The following is a 21,162-nucleotide window of genomic DNA, read 5'->3' on the forward strand; positions in this document are numbered from 1 at the left end:
AGAGGCGGCGGCGGCGGCGGGGGGGGGGGAGGGAGGCAAAAATGTGCCCCCCCTCTCTGGCTCTGGCCCCCCCTACCGCCGGATTCCAGATACGCCCCTGGTGCGAACCAGAGTGTTTCAAGTTCCAACTTCCGTCTCTTTGTTGCCTGCAGTGCTGCAGCTCGAACCCGGAGACAGACTAAGAGAGCCATCCTGAATTTTTTTTTAGGTACCATTAATTTCTTGCGGGGACGAGTACGATTCCAATGGGGACAGGTTAGATTTCTGTGCCCATGCAAGAGCTGGCCGGGCCTTTGTGCAGGGAGTGGAGACACATAATGAATAGCTCACAGATCCAATCTGTGGAACTGTGCATGACTATCCTTACAGCCTGAGCCCTGGCTGCAAAACCACAGGCAGGCTGCAAGCAGCCTCTGGCAAGAGAATATGCTCCGCCCTACCAAGCTGCTACAGTCTAAAGCTACAGTTCACTTTACTTAGTCTCCCAAGTCATGGCTGTGATGGCACTACTCATAGTTATCCTCAAGGTAGGAGTTGGCCTCCTGGCACTGCCAGTCTATGTGTTGCATTTTCTAGGACTCTGGGACCCCATCTGTAAGAGGTTTTTCTCCTTCGCTATGAGCATATTTGCCAGATATTTGAAAGACAAGATGCGACAGTACAAGAAGGAGTTGTTCAGTACCCTGGGAGACTTTGCAGGCCCCTCAGGCCAGCTCACCCTGCTGGAAATTGGCTGTGGCAGTGGTGCCAACTTCCAGTTCTTCCCGAATTGCTGCAGAGTAACCTGTGTGGACCCCAACCCTCATTTCCAGAGGTACTTGAGTAACAGCTTGAAGGAAAATAAGCACATACGGTTTGAGCGCTTCCTGGTGGCTTCTGCGGAGGAGATGACCCAGGTGGCCAACGCTTCAGTGGATGTGGTGGTCTCTACCCTGATGCTTTGTTCAGTGAAAAACATAGACACTGTACTGAGTGAGATCAAGAGAGTGCTTAGACCGGTACGTACTGGGCACCATGGGGAGGTGTTCATTAAAACTTGCAGTGAATGGGGAAAGGAGAAAATCCATTCTGCTTCTTTTTTGCCAAATGACCACCTGCTTCAGATCCACTGGTCTTAGAAAACATGTTTGGAAGAGGTATTTTCTGTATTAGCTGTATCTAATGGTTAGAGAAATGGGCTGAAAAGCAGGGAAGCCAGGGTTCAAATCCCACTGCTGCTCTTTGAGTGCTTGGGAAAGTGACTTTCCATTATCTCCGCTGTAAGTCTCCAGGGACAGACAAATACCTGTTGTACCTGAATGTAATTCACCTTCAGCCTCTATTGTGAGAGGTATGAGCTAAATACAAATCTGAAATCCAGTACCAGGTATATTGTGAAGCAATACAAAACCCTACAAAAGTAACTCAGGACCTATTGTGCAATTCTAGCATACCATAACAGCACTAATGTCCAGGAATCACACAACTAGGGTCTATCTAAGAAAAGGCAGCACCGTAAAAATTGTCATGGGCACTAGAACATCAATACACCTACTGGGAGAACTAAGCAAGCTGGATTAGTACAGCCTGATCGTACATAGAAATTCAGTGCTTAACAGAATAACTGGCCTCTTTCACACACACAAAACACACAGACCCTCACCAAAACAGATTAAGTAACTATAATCTACAAACAGAAATATGTTAACAAAAGTTAATCTGAACCCCCAAGAAGCCAGACTCTGAAGCCAGACTCTGCATACATTGCAACACCAGAAAAGTAGAAACAATGACACATGTCCCCCTATACTGCGCAAAACAAAGATAGTAGCTGCAAATTTCAAAAACTGACATATTCCAATCACTAATAAATACACATAAAACAGAAACTAAGGTGATATCTTTTTATTGGACTAACTTAGTACATTTTTTGATTAGCTTTTAAAGACCAAAACCTCTTTCCTCATGCCAGGGTAGTATAATGCTTTCATGGAATCCTGTCCTGACCTGAGGAAGGTGTCTCGTTCTCTCTTCCACTGCCTAATCCAGTTTCTTCCCATCTATCTCTCTTCCCATCCACCATTGCTGTCCCCCCCCTCTCTCTCTGTCCCTCTCCCCACATCCAGCGTCTCTCACTTTTCCTCCCTATCCAACATCACCCCTTCCCTCTGTGTCTCTCCTCTTCATCCAGCATCACCCTGTTTTTTCACCCTAATCCAGCATCACCCCATCTATCTCTCTTCTCACCCATCACCCTGTCTCTTTTCCCCCATCCAGCATCTCACTCTTCTTCCCCATTCAGCATTACCCTATCTCTCTCTTTTCTCCACATCCAACATCAGTCTCTCTTTTCCCCATCCAGCATCACTCTATAGAGTCATTCCGTGTCAAGTGGACCAATTTTAAAGGTCGTCCCCACCTCACCATCTCAGATTTTGATGAAATTTGGTACATAGTTTCTTTATGATAAAAAACTAAGCTGTGAAAAATTTTAGTTCAAAAGACTAAAAATTGGAGGTTCTAGGGGACCTCAAATAAAGGGTTGCAAAATGTCGCCTGAGCAAAAATGACATTTTGGGCCAACTTCCAGAAGCTGTAAAACTGGAAGTTTTAGTAGTACAAGGGGGATATTTGGAGAACCTGCACTACTTTTAGGGCTTAATGAACTGGCAAAACCCCATGTTCCTAGTCCTCTTACTTTTTGAATGGTTTAGGCTCAAACCTTGCCAAAAAAAAACGGCAAAACTCAGTTTACAGCGATGTTGAAGCTGCTGTAGTTTCTAAACTAGTTGGCCTTTCAGGTTGATTTTTGGTAGGTGTACTAAATGTACGGCTGTAATGAGGCCTTCCAATTTGCAGCACCTTCCTTCAAGTGGTTGAAAAATTATAAGCGTTCAAAGTTGGTATAAAAAGCATTTTTGCCCATATTGGGCTATCTTTGATGCCCTTGATCTCCAGTGGGACAGCTTCAATATTCTTTCTTTTAGCACCATTAGAAAGAGCAGATTTCCTTCTATCAGAATATGTAGTTTTCAATTTGGAGTCTCTCCATATAAGGATTGCAAAAAAAGTGTTTTTTGGCCAGTATTGTTGAATGATAGATGAAACGGATATAGGGCCCATCGATGTTTCTAATTGCTGTATAAGTCACTCAGTTGCTTTAAGCATGCGTTGGTCCATGGTGGCTAGGCCACTACCAATTCAATAGGAAGTGGCAACCTCATCGCCAAGAGTTCACGCCCGATAGCAAGTCCAGCCACTTGGCACAGGTTCCCAAGCCTGAAGGTGGGCATCTTACTTGAGGTTCCCAAGCCTCATTTGGTTGTCTTTGCCTAGTTTCTCAAGCCTAATGGGGGTGTCTTAATGGTTCCCAAGTAAAACCTCAGTGCTGAAGTGACAAGAATTTTTCACTGATAAGTTTCACTGCTGTTTCTGGAAATGTATACTGTCGTCCAAGTGCTGTAGTTGCTGGTACTGGAAGAACTGCTAGAATATGCTGTTCAGAAATCCAACAAGAATCTCTTCTGCTAGGCCAATGAAATGATCGTGCAGGCCCGCATGGATGCATAAAGTTGACCAAGGCATCATGTTCTTCAAATGATGTGTCACAGACATTGCCAATCCACCATTTGTTGTCATAAACACAGGCAACATACTGCCCAGGCTGAAGTTGAGACACATTTATGTACACTCACTGGGTCAGGTACACTCACTGGGTCATCTGACTGACAAAGTTTGACAACAAATGAGGAGGAATCATTTGACACTCTACTGACTGAAATTTGGTTCAAGTCAATGGGAATAAATTGGTGATTTTCACGAGTTCCAGCAACTGTGGAAGCTTTACTGAATCTTTCCTCTTGTGCAGATCTTGAAGATTCAATTTCATCCTTGGAAACAAAAATGAACTTGATTTTATTTATTTTTTGATCACAAAATTCAAACAAGCCTTGTGCTGTGAGAATTTGGCTATTTTTAGGTCGTTGCAAACTAGCCTGAGCAGCTAGTCGCTTTGTTGTACCACCTATGGCATCACATGGTGACTTGCCATGGCTTGTGCCAAAGCAATTCCACTGTGCACTTATTCCAAATTCTGTTTGATGATAGCACAAGTTGGCAAAGTTTTTGAAGTTCTTGTATTGTGCAGCTGAGCCATCACTAAAGTATGTTACATATTTTATTTCTCCAATTTTGCTTTTCAAGAACGCGATTAATTTTTCCAAGAATGCATGTACAGCAACTGCATCATGCCGCAAGCTGTCACTTATTATGCAAACACTTATGCACTGAATTTCACTTGAAGCATCACGGAAGTACACAACAAATGGATGCAGTGTAGCTTGACTGTTTTCCCAGTGGAAACCTTGAACAGCATCTTGGACAATAAAGGAGTAGTTTTCAGCAAAGTCCAAGAGAACAACAATTTCACAAGGATTTAGGTTTTCTTTAACAGTTTTTAAGTATTGTGTCTGATGTTTGGAAATGTAATGGTGAATTGACAGGTTTGAAACTTTCAATGCAAGCTCAGATACAAAATCATCAACATACATCTGTTTGGTCTCCAGTGTGGTGCGATCTGTATGAACCCACTGCTTAAACTCGATTGTTTCACCTGGGTCAGCATCACTGAACACTTCTGTCAGGTAATTTTCAAGCACATCTTTACCTGGACATATTTCACACCTGTGAAGCATGCATTCTTTGCATTCCAAATTGCACACAGTTTTAGCCATCAGTGCTTTGTAATCTTCGTTCAGCAGATGGCTTCCAGCAAGCATAAGCTTCACATTTTGATGAATGACACAAACACACACTGAATGCATACCAGATGAGCCAACAGTGACACACCATTTTGGCCTTAGCTCACAAAATTTGGAAAAACCCACTTCTGGCCCATTTCGAGTACGATATGCAACATACATTTCTTTTAGATTGCTAAGCAGCAAGCGCTTTTGCATTTGAATTTTTTCAGTGCCAGTTCTGACAGAGACAAAATCTTTTTTCCCTGGGCACAGTCTACTGAATTCATCATCTTCAAAAAAGCCAAGAATTTTTTTTTCTGTTTCTTCTGGTAAAACTTTACCTTTCTTCTTGTCTGGTTTTGCCAGAATTCCACAAACTGATTTCAGATTTCTTGCTTTTTTAACCATTCTAGTTGAAACCATGAATTCTGAGGCAGTTCTTTCAATAGACCAGCTTTTTGGTGCTAAAGTTAGTATTTGCAGTTTTTCTGCATGATTTGCTGAAACTTGGACTTTGTTTTTCAACTCGTTTAGCAGGTCATCATAATCAGAACATTTGTCACATTTCTGACTGGTAGAAGGTTGAGTTTCAAACTCATTTAGGTCTAAGCCACCAGCAACTGCAAGATGATGACTCAAAGTATTTTGCACTCGCCTGATTTTGCGCTTGGTGTAGCCTCGTACATCACGCTTGCTGACTTTTTTGAACTTTAATGGAGAAATACCAAGAGATGTCAAACTTGTGTTCAACTTGCCAGAAACGTCACTGTGTTCATCATCTGCTGTTGTTGATGATGATAAAGAATCAGCAGCTCTGTTACTGACGTCTTTTCGACAAGATGGACATAGTTTCTGACCCGGCACAAATATTTTGCTTGTTAAGGCCTTTAGCTGGGCTGCTAGTGTGTCATCCAGCACTCTTAAGCCCCTTTTTGCATTATGACCACCTTTGGAAAATGGGTTACAGCAGGTTCTTTGCAAAAATTCAAACTTTTTCAATAGTAAGGATTCATGATGAAGGCAAATAGTTGATCCAGCATCGAAAAGTTGACCAGAACGCTCTTGTAACAACTTCTGTTGATCAGGCAGAAGCTCTTCAATTAATTTCAAACCTTTATTTTTATTGTATGTCAGTAAATGACACTCTGATGTACTTGAACAGCCAACTGAGCAAAGTGGAAATTCATCTGGTCTTTCTGGATCCATTGATGACCGACCATTAGCATCAGTTCAACAAACGCATTTATTCTTGCAATCAGGTTTTCAATGGGTAAAATTTTACTTCAGTCTAAAGTGATTAATATCTTCATTTGTGGCATTTAATTCAATATAAATGAGCCTGTCGGTGCAGGTGCGAGTTTCTTCAACAAGAAGTATGTATACAATGGTTTCCACCCTGTTTTTTAGTTTACTTGAACACTGTATTATAACATAATGTTTAAAGAAAACTTCTTTAGCCAGTTAGACTTGGCCAATTATGATTGGTGAACCCTGTTGCAAGGCAGAATTGTTTGTTTCATTGCCCAATTGTATGCTTCTGGTACCTCCTGGCTCCTGAGTGTCTGTTGCTAGGCTTACTTTGATGCCTACAGTTCACTAAGAGGTCAAACTGTAGCAAGGGTGAAGAAACACCAGCAACAGACACTCAGACGCCTTGCAACAGGGTCCACCAATCATAATTGGCCAAGTTGGTCATCCTAACTGACTGCAGTTTTCTTGAAACCTGGCCTCATCCTTCCACATCCTAAAAAACATTCCTGTTTTTTAGTTTTCTTGAATACAGTTTTATAACATAATGTGTTCTTAATTTAAAAAAAACTGGTGCTTTTTCAAAGAAGAATCACTTTTACTACACTTGTATCAAGGGTGTAGTGAAGAAATCACAGGCTGCTGCCCGCAAACATTTGAGGGCATTTTTACAATCCTTATATGAAGAGACTCCAAAATGAAAACTACATATTCTGATAGAAGGAAATCTGCTCTTTCTAATGGTGCTAAAAGAAAGAATATTGAAGCTGTCCCACTGGAGATCAAGGGCATCAAAGATAGCCCAATATGGGCAAAAATGCTTTTTATACCAACTTTGAACGCTTATAATTTTTCAACCACTTGAAGGAAAGTGCTGCAAATTGGAAGGCCTCATTACAGCCGTACATTTAGTACACCTACCAAAAATCAACCTGAAAGGCCAACTAGTTTAGAAACTACAGCAGCCTCAACATCGCTGTAAATTGGTTTTTGCAGTTTTTGTGGCAAAGTTTGAGCCTAAACCATTCAAAAAGTAAGAGGACTAGGAACATGGGGTTTTGCCAGTTCATTAAGCCCTAAAAGTAGTGCAGGTTCTCCAAATATCCCCCTTGTACTACTAAAACTTCCAGTTTTACAGCTTCTGGAAGTTGGCCCAAAATGTCATTTTTGCTCAGGCGACATTTTGTAACCCTTTACTTGAGGTCCCCTAGAACCTCCAATTTTTAGTCTTTTGAACTAAAATTTTTCACAGCTTAGTTTTTTATCATAAAGAAACTATGTACCAAATTTCATCAAAATCTGAGATGGTGAGGTGGGGACCCCTGGTCCACTTGACACGGAATGACTCTATATCTCTCCCTCCCATCCAGCATCACTCTAACTCTTCACCTCATCCAGCATTACTCCATCTCCCTCTCTCTCTCTGCTAACCCCTCCAGCATCATGTTTTCTTTCTCTCTTCTCCTCATCCAATATCACTCTCGCTTTCTCCTCCGAATCAAGCATGACCTCATCTCTCTGTCATTATCTCTTTCCCCTCATCCAGCATCACCCTCTCTCTTTCTCCCCCCCCCCCCCCCCCCTTCATGATCATCCTTTTACAGCATTTTTCAAGATCTGGGGCAGGCAGCTGTAAAACAAAATGAAAGCACATGGGACCATTTTCCTGCATGCTGCTGGTGACACTCCCTCTGATGCATGAAGTTTATATCAGAGGGGGCAAGACTGGCAGAGCAGCGGTAGCGCACACAGGAAAATAGTCCCTAATGTTTTCTCTTTGTTTTTAGAGTTGATTGCACTGCCACCTGCTGGCAAACTTGAAATTCTGTAAGAGGATGGTCAGGAGAGGAGGGGAAAGAGAGACCCCTGAGGGGAGGGGGCCCAGCAGCAGGACAGGTAGGCACAATTTTTATTTGAAATCTGTTTGGGGGAGCAGCCGCTTCCCCTGCACCTCTCCTAGCTATGCCTCTGTTTAAAACATGCTAACACAGTAACACAGTAAATGACAGCAAATAAAAACCTGCATGGTCCATCCATTCTACATAAAAAGGCGGCCAGACCAGTAGCGGAGCCAGGTTGACGGTGCCGGGGGAACGAAAGCGGCGCAAGATCAGACTTCCGCCGACAAACATTTTCTATACAACACGACAGGCGCCAGTGCCAGCAAAACTCCGTTTGGGGAGTGTAGCCTAGTGGTTAGTGCAGCGGACTTTGATCCTGAGGAACTGGGTTCACTTCCCAATGCAGCTCCTTGTGACTGTGGGCAAGTCACTTAACCCTCCATTGCCCCAGGTACAAAATAAGTACCTGTATATATGTAAACCACTTTGAATGTAGATGCAAAATACCACAGAAAGGCGGTATATCAAGTCCCATTTCCCCTTCCCCTGGTGCCCCACCTAGCTATGCCACTGGGCCAGACTGCTGCCCAACACTCTGTGCAACTTATAGTCCTTCATGCTTAAACACTGGTTGGCAGTTAAATATGATGGAGTCTTGGGACAATATAGGGTTCATTTTCAAAACATGAAAACATCCAAAAATAGGGCACAAAGTGGCAGATGCCTTTTTTTTTTTTTTTGCAAGAACGTCCACATCACTGTTTTCAAAACTAATTTTTCAGATGTTTTTCTATGCAGGTCATCTAATCTCAAGGAGGTGTGTTGGAGGAGTTTTTGGGTGGGACTTGGGAGGCTTATGATTTGGACATTTTTCTGTTTTTTTGGATAGACTTGTTTCAATAAAGACTGTGCCAAAAAGGTGCCAAAACTGACCAGATGACCACTGGAGGGATAAAGGCATGACCCCCCCCCCTTAATTCCCTAGTGTTACTGATGCTTCTCACCTCCCTAAGAGGTGAATATGACAGTACATACCAGGCTCTATGACACATGCAGTTAAAATGGCCATTCCTCTTAGAGCAGCAAGCAGGTCTCTGGCGTAGCCTAGTGGTTGGTGCAGTGGACTGTAGAGATGGGGACCCAGGCACATGTCCCACTCTAACTGGTATTGTGGTAGAAAGTGTGAGCACCCCAAAAAACACAAAATACCTACTGAACCCACATATAGGTGACACCTGCAGGCATAAGGGCTATTGTAGTGGTGTACAGTTGGGTATATTTTTTGCTATTTCTAGAGGGCTCACCATACAATATAAGGGGGTTATGATGATGTATACCTGGAACATTTTATGTGAAGTTCACTACAGTGCTCCCTAGGCTGCCCCCATAGGCGGTCGGTGGCCCAACTGTTTAGGGAGGCTAAAGGGGGCGGGGTTAGGGGTGGGGGCCAGGGGCGGAGCTTACCTCCATAATTGTCTGACAACACAGAAAAAAAATAAGTAAAAATAAAATAGTTACAGTTAATACCTTTTATTAAATTTAGATATTAGATGTCAAAGAATAAAGTGGTTGCTCAAAGCATATACTAACCACAATTGCTCAACTGCAAAACACTATGCACAACTTTGTGCAAAAACACACTCAGAACCTTACTGTACCATAAATATTACACTGGGCAGACCCTAATACACCAATATACCACCCATAGGGAAAATGCAGACCGTCAACAATATGATACAAGGAATCATATCACAATTCTCATTTAGAGCCACAAAACACCCTTTTAGGGTGGATATTGTTCACAATGAGCTCCTTTTATTAACGACCATATGTAGATCCTTCAAGAGGTAATGTGTCATGATTTACGCTGTACACCCTTTCTGATGTTTTGGTGCCACCTCAGTAAGCCCAACACACAATCTCTCCACTGCAAAACACTATACACACACTTGTGCAAAAACACACTCATAGCCTTACCAAACCATAACAGCACTAATTCCAAGGACGAGCTACAACCTTTATGTGTGGAAAGGCAGGACTATAATTACATGGGCTCTAAAACATCAGTACACAACCTAGTGAAACAAAAACAAAACAAAACAAAAAGGGCTGCAAATACTACACGCTAGCAGAATACTGCATCTTGATCACACATGAAAAACACATGACACAACAGATATGAAGGCAAAATACTGAACTGGAAAGTTACCTCAAGAAGTCAGACTTAGCATGCAGCAATACTAGAAAAATTGAAACTTACATGCAAAATATCACAGATGTACATTTCCAAAAGCTGACATATTCCAATTAATAAATTCTGAATAAAAAATGTTTTCTACCTTTGCTGTCTGAGCATTTAGTTTTTCTATTAGCTTTGGTCCCAGTGTCTTCTTTCCATCTGATATTTTTTCTCTCACCATGTCCATCATCCTTCTGTGTCCTTATGCGTCCTGTCTACCATCTGTAGCCCTGACCCTATCTTTTCTCCAGTTTCAACATCTGCCCTCAAAGTGTTCCAATCCAGCCCTTAAATTCAGCAATTTCCCCTCCATCCATATAAAGCATTTCTCCTCACTCCCCTCCCCTCCATCCATGTGCATCTACTTCCTCTGTCTTCTCTCCCCTCCATCCATGTCTAGCATTTCTCCTCTCTTCCTTCCACTCCATCCGTGTGCATCTCCTTCCTTTATCTATCTTTTCTTCCCTCCATCCTTGTCCAAGATTTCTCCTCTCTTCCCTGCCCTCCATCCATGTCCAGCATTTCTCCTCTCTTCCCTCCCCTCCATCCATGTGCATCTCCTTCCTGACTTCCCTCCCCTCCATCCATCCATCCATGTCCAACAAATTTCCTCTCACCCCTGCCTCCTCCATCCACATCCATGTTGTCCAGCAATTCTCCTCTCTCCCCTGCCCTCCCCTTCATCCATGTCCAGGACCTCTCCATTCTCCCCTGCCATCTCCTCCATCCACCCACATCCTGCAAATTTCCTCTCTCCCCTGTCCCCATTCATCCATCCATGTCCAGCAAGTCTCCTCTCTCCCTTGCCCTCCGCTCCATCCATCCATGTCCAGGAACTCTCCATTCTCCCCTGCCCTCTCCTCCATCCACCTCCAGAAAATTTGCTCTCTCCCCTGTCACCTCCATCTATGTCCAGCAATTCTCCTTTCTCCCCTGCCATTCCCTCCATCCATGTCCAACAATTCTCCTCTCCCCTGCCCTCCTGTCCAGCAATTTCTTCTCTCCGCATGCCCTCCCCTCCAACCATCCAAGTCCAGTAATTCTCCTGTACCCTGCCCTCCCCTCCTCTACAGCAGTCTGTTCTCTCCTCTTGAACTCACCTTCTCTCCACATCCAGCGATTCTCCCTGCCTCCCTCAGCTCCCCAACAGCCCTCCTCTCTGTTCCTTTCTGACCCCCCCCCCCCCCCCCGCAACCCTTTTCTTCTCCATGGCAGCAGTTTTGCGAGGCAGCTCTGGCTCTCCCTCCTTCCTTCCTTCCTTGGTTCCCGCTCTGTGGCTCCCCGAATCGATCGGCAGCCCCCCCCCGCGCATTTTAACCTTTACTTTCCGACGTGGCAGCGACGTCAAAGAAGAAGAAGAGCACAACAGGCTCCCTCGCTTCCAGCTTCTCTTTTCACACAGTGTCCCGCCTTCAGCATCAGTGATGATGCATTTCCTGTTTCCGCGAAGGCGGGGCACTGTGTGAAGAGAGAAGCTGGAAGCGAGGGAGCCTGTTGTGCCCTTCTTCTTTTTTGATTGACGTCGCTGCCACGTCGGAAAGTAAAGGTTAAAACGCGCGGGGGGGGGGGGGGGTCTGCCAGTGCCGATCGATTCGGGGACGGGGAGCCACAGAGCGGGAACCAAGGAAAGAAGAAAGGAGGGAGAGTCAGAGCTGCCTCGCAAAACCGCTGCGCTTGTAAGGGCAACAGGGAAATTGGAAGTCCACGAAGCCTCCCCAAGCCTCCTATACGGGGCACCTGTGGCTGCCCACTGCTCTGCTGGGATGTCTGTGTGGCCAGCCTAATACGACTGCTGGCCCCCAGACATCCCAATGGCTTGTTTCTGTGTGTTATTCCCTTGGATATTTTTTGTTTGAAAATGTCCCTTAAAGAAAGACACACCAGTACAAAAAAAGTCTAAAATAGGGTGATTTTTTAATAAAAAAGATAAACATTTTTCTGGTTCGAAAATGTCTATGTTTGGCACTGGATTTTTGGACATTTTTTGCAAAACGTCCAAAATCAGATTTGGACATCATATCAAAAATGCCCCTCCACATGTTATAATAGAGTCAGGATAATATATATTATCTTACTGCCACCTCTTGGTTTCCTGTATGCATGCATTGGCTCAGTGAGTTCCTCTTTTTAAATAGCTGATGCCACTGATACTGGGTCCACCACTGTCACACAGTCCAAAGAGGAAGGACAGAAGGAGCCATGATGTCAGAAGGAAAGGGGAGTATGGAAGCCAAGGGGAAAGAGAGGTGGTGCTAGGACCCTCCAGTTTCCCTTCATTTTTACAAATGTCTCATTGCCATTGTTTGCTGATCTATGTATTTCAATTGCTGCTGACCAGGACCGTCTATTGATTTTCAGCAGTACTTTCATCTTATACTCCCTCTTTCCAGAGTTTCTTCTCATGTTTCTTTCAACTGAAAGGAAGCTCTAGAATGAGGGGCAAAGGATGAAGGCAAAAGGGTGTAGACTCAGGAGTAACAAAAGGAAATGCTTCTTATGGAAAGGGAGGTAGATGTGTGGAACAGCCTCCCAGTGGAGGTGGTGGAGATGAGGACTGTAACTGAAGTCAAGAAAGCTTGGGACAAGTACATAGGATCTCTAAGTGAGAGGAAGGGATAGTAGATAGTATGGATAGGCAGACTGGATAGGTCATATTGTCTTTACCTGGTGTTATCCTATATAATAATTCTCACCTCCAACGTTCTGACTTGCTGCCTGGGACTGTGGCTCATTCCGAGTTGGTCTGCTAGGCTCCGTAGATCAGGCTGACATCAGGCTGATGTCAACTTCAGAACCCCGGGGGGAAAAAAACATGCCTCACAGCTGATCCATGTCCAGAGGAGGGTCGCTGGACATGGGTGGCTGGAGGGGGGCAGGGGAGAGAGGAGGGTCACTGGACATGGGTGGCTGGAGGGGGGGCAGGGGAGAGAGGAGGGTCGCTGGACATGGGTGGCTAGAGGGGGGCAGGGGAGAGAGGAGGGTCACTGGACATGGGTGGCTGCAGGGGAGCCGAGGAAAACCTTGCTAGCGCCCGTTTCATTTGTGTCAGAAACGGGCCTTTTTTACTAGTTTTCTATATTTCTGGATAGTGCCGCTGAAAATTCTTACAGACTTTTCTGGCACTATCAGGATAATGCTGGGACAGTACAAGGGTGAAGCGTGAAATCTGCCGGTTCACAGCGATATTCAGAAAAATTACTGTCCTAATTTATGTGGATCGTTACAATTTGGATAGCGCCAGTGGTCAATGGTCTATTCAGATATTCAGCACTACTGCTCAGACAGTGGCTGGCACTAAATAACTGGGAATATTTTTAAACGCTGTGGCTGATGTTTAAATGACACACCGACTGTGAAGTTTAACTATTGACCCAATAATTTACTGGGAGAGATTTCTTAAAATAAATTTTATTCTGTTGCATCACATTTATTAACAAAGATTCAAAACTACTGAAAGTGAGTTATTTTTTTAAATTCTAACAGATTTTACTGAAAACAGTTGATGAGTAACAGAGAGAATACAGAACATATTACATAACAGTAAATATTTAAATACACATAGGTACAAAATATTATAAGCTACAAATAAAGAATGCTACCTTCATGAATTATTAGATAAGTAATTATCCAGACTGGACCATGTTTTAGAGACAGAAATAATATTGCCCAATTTGTCTGCCAAGGAAAGCTCAAATTTATGTACTTGTAGTAGTGTATGCAACCAAAAATGGATGTTCAGAAGAGAATTGCCTTTCCAGTTTAAGAGTACTGATTTCTTTGCTAAAGCTAATAAACCCCCTCCACCCTGTTTACTAAGCTATGTATTTGGAAGACCGCAATTTGATAGGGTCAAACCCCTTCGTGAAAAATTACATTGGCTACCAATTAGAGAACGTATTACTTTTAAAATTTGTACCCTGGTTCATAAAATTATGTACGGTGATACCGCAGGATATATGTCTGACCTCATAGACCTACCAACCAGAAACTCAATCAGATCATCATGCTCTTATTTAAGTCTCCACCACCCTAGTTGCAAAAGGACTCAAATACAAATCAGTTCATGGATCCAGCTTCTCATATATAAGTACACAACTCTGGAATGCACTCCCAAAATCCGTGAAAACTACGTACGACCACCTCAACTTCCGGAAATCACTAAAGACTTACCTGTTCGAAAAGGCATATCCTAAGGACCCAGCTTAATTACCTGAATCCAGTAACTCAAAGAAACCCAAATTTGTTATGAACTTAATGAACTTTATATAACTTCCCTCTCTATCCAGCTTATTTTCGAAAGAGAAAGACGCCCATATTTCGAACCAAATCGGGACATAGGCGTCTTTCTCCCATGGGTGCCCAAATTGGTATAATCGAAAGCTGATTTTGGGCGGCTTCAACTGCAATCTGTCGCGGAAATGACCAAAGTTGACGGGGGCGTGTCGGAGGTGGGACTGGAGCGTGGTTATCGGCCGAGGAGAGATGGGCGTCCTCGGCCGATAATCGAAAAAAGAAAGGTGTTTTTAGCGCGAATTTGGGTCACTTTTTTGGACCCTGTTTTTTCACGAACAAGTCCCAAACAATTGGCCCAACTGCCCAGATGACCACCGGGATGACCTCCCCGGACTCCCCCAATGGTCACTAACTCTCTCCCATCAAACAAAACCCACTTGAAAAACCTTTTTTGCCAGCCTCTATGCCAGCCTCAAATGCCGTACCCATCTCCATGACAGCAGAATGTGTTCTATCCTATGACAGCCTTTCCCTGATTGTGATGTGGGTCTCGGGTGAGTGTGACACCTTTTCTGTTATGTGCACTGCAGAGTCACATCAGCAATGCATTGTGGTGTGTGTAGGGTATTGGGCTCTGTGATTCCACTAGCTTGTATGCTCACGATGTTGGTAAGTGGTAGGCTCTACTCCCATGGTGCTTTTCCCCCTGCCTACTGGGTCAGAGTGTGCCCTGTTTTGTTTCCGGTAGTCCATGAGGTAGTGGCCATTTTAGTAAGCCAGTTTTAGATCCCTTTCATGTGTTAGCCACGTTACAGAACCTAGTTCTTACCTTGAATGTTGCTGAAAGAGGGCATTGTACAGCATTCTGCCAGCTCTGACCTACTGCTAATCTCAGTACCAGGGAGACTCGTTGCCAGTGGGGCACAACCTCTGATCTGCAGTTAACATAGTAACATAGTAGATGACGGCAGAAAAAGACCTGCATGGTCCATCCAGTCTGCCCAACAAGATAAACTCATATGTGTATACCTTACCTTGACTTGTACCTGCCTTTTCCAGGGCACAGACCATACAAGTCTGCCCAGCAGTATTTCCCGCCTCCCATCACTGGCTCCGGCACAGACCGTATAAGTCTGCCCTCCACTATCCTCGCCTCCCAACCACCAACCTCTCTTCCCCCACCTGCTCCGCCACCCAATTTTGGCTAAGCTTCTGAGGATCCATTCCTACTGCACAGGATTCCTTTATGCATATCCCACGCATGTTTGAATTCCGTTACCGTTTTCATCTCCACCACCTCCCGCGGGAGGGCATTCCAAGCATCCACCACCCTCTCCGTGAAAAAATACTTCCTGACATCTTTTTTGAGTCTGCCCCCCTTCAATCTCATTTCATGTCCTCTCGTTCTACCGCCTTCCCATCTCCGGAAAAGATTTGTTTGCGGATTAATACCTTTCAAGTATTTGAATGTCTGTATCATATCACCCCTGTTCCTCCTTTCCTCCAGGGTATACATGTTCAGGTCAGCAAGTCTCTGCTCATACGTCTTGGAACGCAAATCCCATACCATTCTCGTAGCTTTTCTTTGCACCGCTTCCATTTTTTTAACATCCTTCGCAAGGTACGGCCTCCAAAACTGAACACAATACTCCAGGTGGGGCCTCACCAATGACTTGTACAGGGGCATCAACACTTCCTTTCTTCTGCTGATCACACCTCTCTCTATACAGCCTAGCAACCTTCTCGCTACGGCCACCGCCTTGTCACACTGTTTCGTCGCCTTCAGATCCTCGGATACTATCACCCCAAGATCCCTCTCTCCCTCAGTACCTATCAGACTCTCACCGCCTAGCACATAAGTCTCTCGTGGGTTTCTACTCCCTAAATGCATCACTTTGCATTTCTTCGCATTAAATTTTAATTGCCAAACCTTAGACCATTCTTCTAGCTTCCTCAGATCCTTTTTCATGCTTTCCACTCCCTCCCGGGTGTCCACTCTGTTGCAAATCTTAGTATCATCCGCAAATAGGCAAACTTTACCTTCTAACCCTTCGGCAATGTCACTCACAAATATATTGAACAGAATCGGCCCCAGCACCGATCCCTGAGGCACTCCACTACTCACCTTTCCCTCTTCCGAGCGAACTCCATTTACCACCACCCTCTGTCATCTGTCTGTCAACCAGTTCCTAATCCAGTTCACCACTTCGGGACCTATCTTCAGCCCATCTAGTTTATTTAAGAGCCTCCTGTGGGGAACCATGTCAAAAGCTTTGCTAAAATCTAAGTAGATTAAGTCTATAGCACGTCGATGATTCAATTCTCCAGTTACCCAATCAAAGAATTCAATGAGATTCGTTTGGCACGATTTCCCTCTGGCAAAACCATGTTGTCTCGGATCTTGCAACTTATTGGCTTCCAGGAAATTCACTATCCTTTCCTTCAGCATCGCTTCCATTACTTTTCCAATAACCGAAGTGAGGCTTACCGGCCAGTAATTTCCAGCTTCTTCCCTATCACCACTTTTGTGAAGAGGGACCACCTCCGCCGTTCTCCAATCCCTCGGAACCTCTCCCGTCTCCAAGGATTTATTAAACAAATCTTTAAGAGGACCTGCCAGAACCTCTCTGAGCTCCCTCAATATTCTGGGATGGATCCCGTCCGGTCCCATGGCTTTGTCCACCTTTAGCTTTCCAAGTTGTTGATACACACTCTCTTCCGTGAACGGTGCTCTATCCATTCCATTCTCAGGTGTACTTTTGCCAGTCCCTCGCGGTCCTTCTCCAGGATTTTCTTCAGTGAAAACAGAACAAAAGTAACTATTTAGCAAATTGGCTTTTTCTTCATCATTATCTACATAGCGGTTCACTGTATCTTTTAGTCTCACAATTCCCTTTTTAGTCATTTTCCTTTCACTAATATACCTGAAGAAATTTTTGTCACCCCTCCTTACATTTCTAGCCATTTGTTCTTCCGCTTGCGCCTTCGCCAGTCGTACCTCTCTCTTGGCTTCTTTCAGTGTCATCCGATATTTCTCCCTGTGTTCCTCTTCTTGAGATTTTCTATATTTCTGGAACGCTAACTCTTTAGCCTTTATTTTCTCAGCCACTTGCTTGGAGAACCATATCGGTTTCCTTTTTCTCTTGCTTTTATTTACTCTCCTTACATAAAGGTCTGTGGCCCTATTTATTACTTCTTTCAGCCTGGACCACTGCCCTTCCACTTCTTGTACGTCCTCCCAGCCCATCATCTCCTTCCTCAGGTATTCCCCCATTTTACTAAAGTCAGCACGCTTGAAATCCAGGACTGTGAGTAAACGTGCTTATTCCAATAAAGGACGTTTTTGGAGCGATTAGTCTTCAGGTGTCAACTGGTGTGCCAAGGTTATACAGCAGCAACAAGTCTTAGAGGCCTGCGTGTATGCAGGTCCCTGGAGCACTTTTACTGGGTACCACAGTGCACTTAAGGCAGGCGGACCCAGGCCCATCCCCCTCCCACCTGTCACACTTGTGCTGGTAAATGGGAGCCCTCCAAAACCCACTGTACCCACATGTAGGTGCCCCCTTCACCCCTAAGAGCTATGGTAGTGTTGTACATTTGTGGGTAGTGGGTTTTGGGGGAGGGGGTTGGGGGCTCTGCACCCCTGGTAAGGGAGCTATGCATGTGGGAGCAGTTTCTGAAGTCCACCGCACTGACCTCTAGGGTGCCCAGTTGATGTCCTGGCATGTCAGGGGGACCAGTGTACTACGAATCCTGGCCCCTCCCATGACCAAATGGCTTAGATTAGGACGTTTGTGAGCTGGGCGTTTTTAGTTTCCATTATCGCTAAAAAAAGCAAACGTCCAGCTCACAAAAGACTAAATCCATGGCACATTTGGTCCGTACAAACCGTATTTTCGACCCGAAAGATGGACTCCCATTTTTTTTTAATACGGTCTGGTCCGCCCCTTCACGTACACATTTTCGGAAATAGTCGCCCATGGAGATGGGCGTTCGCGTTCGATTATGCCCCTCCACGTTTCCCTAATGTGTCTGTACATATCTATTTCATTTAAAATAACATCACTCTATATTTGTTTCTTCACCGGAGGAGGCTTTCGCCCCACGGTGCTATGTAAGCCACATTGAGCCTGCAAATAGGTGGGAAAATGTGGGGTACAAATGTAACAAATAAATAAATAATTGTAGCAATGCAGACACAGCCCATTCAAAGTGAATGCTCTATGTTGGCATTAGCACACTGGCAGCTGCCAACGCGGCTTAGTAAACAGGGGGCAAAATATGTAGGAGTTTTGTGTCTTCTTTTGATAACACATAGTCCAATGCTAAAGAGCCAAAAACAATACCTTTGAAAGCTAGCAGACTATTTATGTTCAGGATATTTGCAATTATGTTCAAAACTTGTATCCAGAATTCTTTGGTGTGGGTGCATTCATAAATAAGGTGAGTAAAGGTCCCATTGTCTACTTTGCATGACCAGTACTTATTTGTTGAGGAGAGTCCAGCCACAGACATTTTATGAGGAGTCCATATTGTTCTATGCTGAAAGAAATACAAACACTGAATAGTAGAAGCTGAAGATGATGGACGGTTAAGTTTGGACCAAAATAAATCCCACTGGGATCAATGCCCAGTGTATGTGAAGACAGTGATTTATTAAACAACTCGTACAGATTTGAGGCAATATGTCCTTTCTTGAACAGATTATTGATAAATGATAGGATTGATGGCTGTTGGCAGTTTAAGTCCTTCAGAGTGCACCCATCACTGATACTATACTTAAATTGTAGCCATTTGAAAAATTGAGAATCTGTCAAGAATTCGGGCTGAAGGATATGGAAGGGTTAGGGACATTTAATACATGTTTGAAGGACCAAATACCATTTCAAAACCAGTTTAACCAACAATAAAGCTTATTATTCTTTTCCTTTGAATTGCCCCATATCATTGCAATAGTTGATTTAGTGCTAGGAACATTCATAATGTTATCTAATTCTTACAGGAGTTGGTGTGATGAAACCAGCATTGGGTATGATTTCAATTTTTCTGGGAGAAAAAGAGGTACAACATTGGGGATGAGAAAGGGTTCCCGTAGATCTCTCTCCAGACTAAGCCAGACAGGAGAGTATTCTAAATCTGTCCTTAACCAGTAACAAAACTGTTGGGTGATAAAAAGATTTATGGTATAAAAAGAAATCCAAGTAGGCTACACCAGAGGCTTCTTTTGATCTTTTCAACAATCTCAGAGCAATTTTAGGCATTGTTGAGGAACTGGGTGAGTAATTTGTCCAATTGTTTATAAAATGAGTTATGAAAGAGTAAAGTTAACATACTTAGGATAAAATGTATTTGTGGCATGAGCATCAACTTAATAGTCTCTAGGCATCCCCAACAGGTAAGGTGAAGTGGGTGCCATTAGTGAATAAGATCTTTGACTATAGTTAAAAATTGAGGGGGGGGAACTGACATTTATAGTTTCTTCTAATGATGGGCAAAGATGAAGCCCTAAGTACCTAAAGCTTTTAGAAGACCAAAGTAAGCCAAAAGAGGAAGCAATGTCCAGAGCTGATGTACATTAAGAGGTATGACCTCTGTTTTCTGGGTATTAATTTTGTATCCTGAAAATTTAGTATAATTTTGACTAATGTGGGAAAATTACTAATCAACCGTTTAAAATATCATGATATCATCAGCATATGCTGCTGCCTTGATTTCTAATGACTTTAGTCACCCAGGATCGTGTGATTCGGTGTGGAGTATCCCTGAAGGATACTATTGAAACAGGAAATTCAGGGAATCCCAGTAGAGAGGTTTCAACAATGCTGAAAGAAAGCCAGGTGTGTTTAAGGAGAGAGCATAGTAAAGGATGCACATTATACCCATCAACTTCTAAGTAACTTGTAGATGCAAGAAGAAACACAATTTCAAGTGCTTGTATACAAATGCTAGAAGCCTATAAAATAAGATTGGACAGTTACAGTATATAGTACTAAATGATGAGGTAGATATAATAGGCATCTCAGAGACTTGGTGGAAAGAGGACAATCAATAAGATACTATGTTTACAGGGTACAGATTGTATCATAATGATAGAGAGTATCAAACTGAGGGGAGTTGCATTATATGTTAAAAAGGGAATTCATCTCCGGATCCAAGATGGCGCCAAAAGCAGACATGCGTGAACCAGCTCTCAACTTCCTTTAGAAATCTAACGCAGGGGAGTATCCATGGACCCGAATGGGAAAGAGGAAAGGGAAACCCAATATGCCTACCTCCACAGGCAGGGTTAATCCCCCTCCCACGCGGCAGATGACTTTGGAGGAGTCGGGCTTGCGACCGCCGGGAACCAGATTTGACGCTTCGAGAGGTCCGGGAGACACTGTTGACCACAGCGCTGAGGGAGTGTCACTGAGTCCACCCCCACTAACAGCACCCCCAAGACCTGGAGGAGAAGCGGCGACAACGAGGGAACAAACCGCTGAGCCTGGAAGTCGGACCCGTGCGGCTGTGTGTGGAGACCCCATTGCCACGTTGATGCCAGTAGGAACAACGTCCCAGGCAGGTTTTCTGTCTGAGGGAATTTCTGGCGAATCCTCCGTGAAGTCTGGAGTTTTGGTAAAACCTGTGACTGTTACTTTAGATATACTATGGGAAGCGATTCAAGGACTGAATACCAACTTACAACAACTATCAGGTATTTTGCGGGGTGAGGTGGCTGAATTAAAGCAGGTTTAAATTGGCTTTTGATAAAGATATAAAATCAGTGAATTCCTCAACACAAATGTTGATAAAAGATAGTAACTTCCAGAAGCGCAAGATAGAATATTTAGAAAATCAGATAAGGAAAAATAACTTACGTTTCTTGAATTTTCCTAAGTCT

General features: G+C 43.9%; 1 protein-coding gene across 1 annotated transcript in view; it reads left to right on the top strand.

The window, feature by feature from the left end:
* Positions 1 to 491: 491 nt before the first annotated feature.
* The window catches only part of LOC115466792 (methyltransferase-like protein 7A), a 34,041-nt gene continuing 13,370 nt past the window's right edge, over positions 492 to 21,162 (top strand). Inside the window, exon 1 of the mRNA XM_030198311.1 lies at positions 492 to 998. Coding sequence (XP_030054171.1) covers positions 492 to 998 — 507 coding nt within the window. The remainder of the gene's footprint in view (positions 999 to 21,162) is intronic.

This window comes from Microcaecilia unicolor, chromosome 3, assembly GCF_901765095.1.
Source record: "Microcaecilia unicolor chromosome 3, aMicUni1.1, whole genome shotgun sequence".
Taxonomy (NCBI): Eukaryota; Metazoa; Chordata; class Amphibia; order Gymnophiona; family Siphonopidae; genus Microcaecilia; species Microcaecilia unicolor.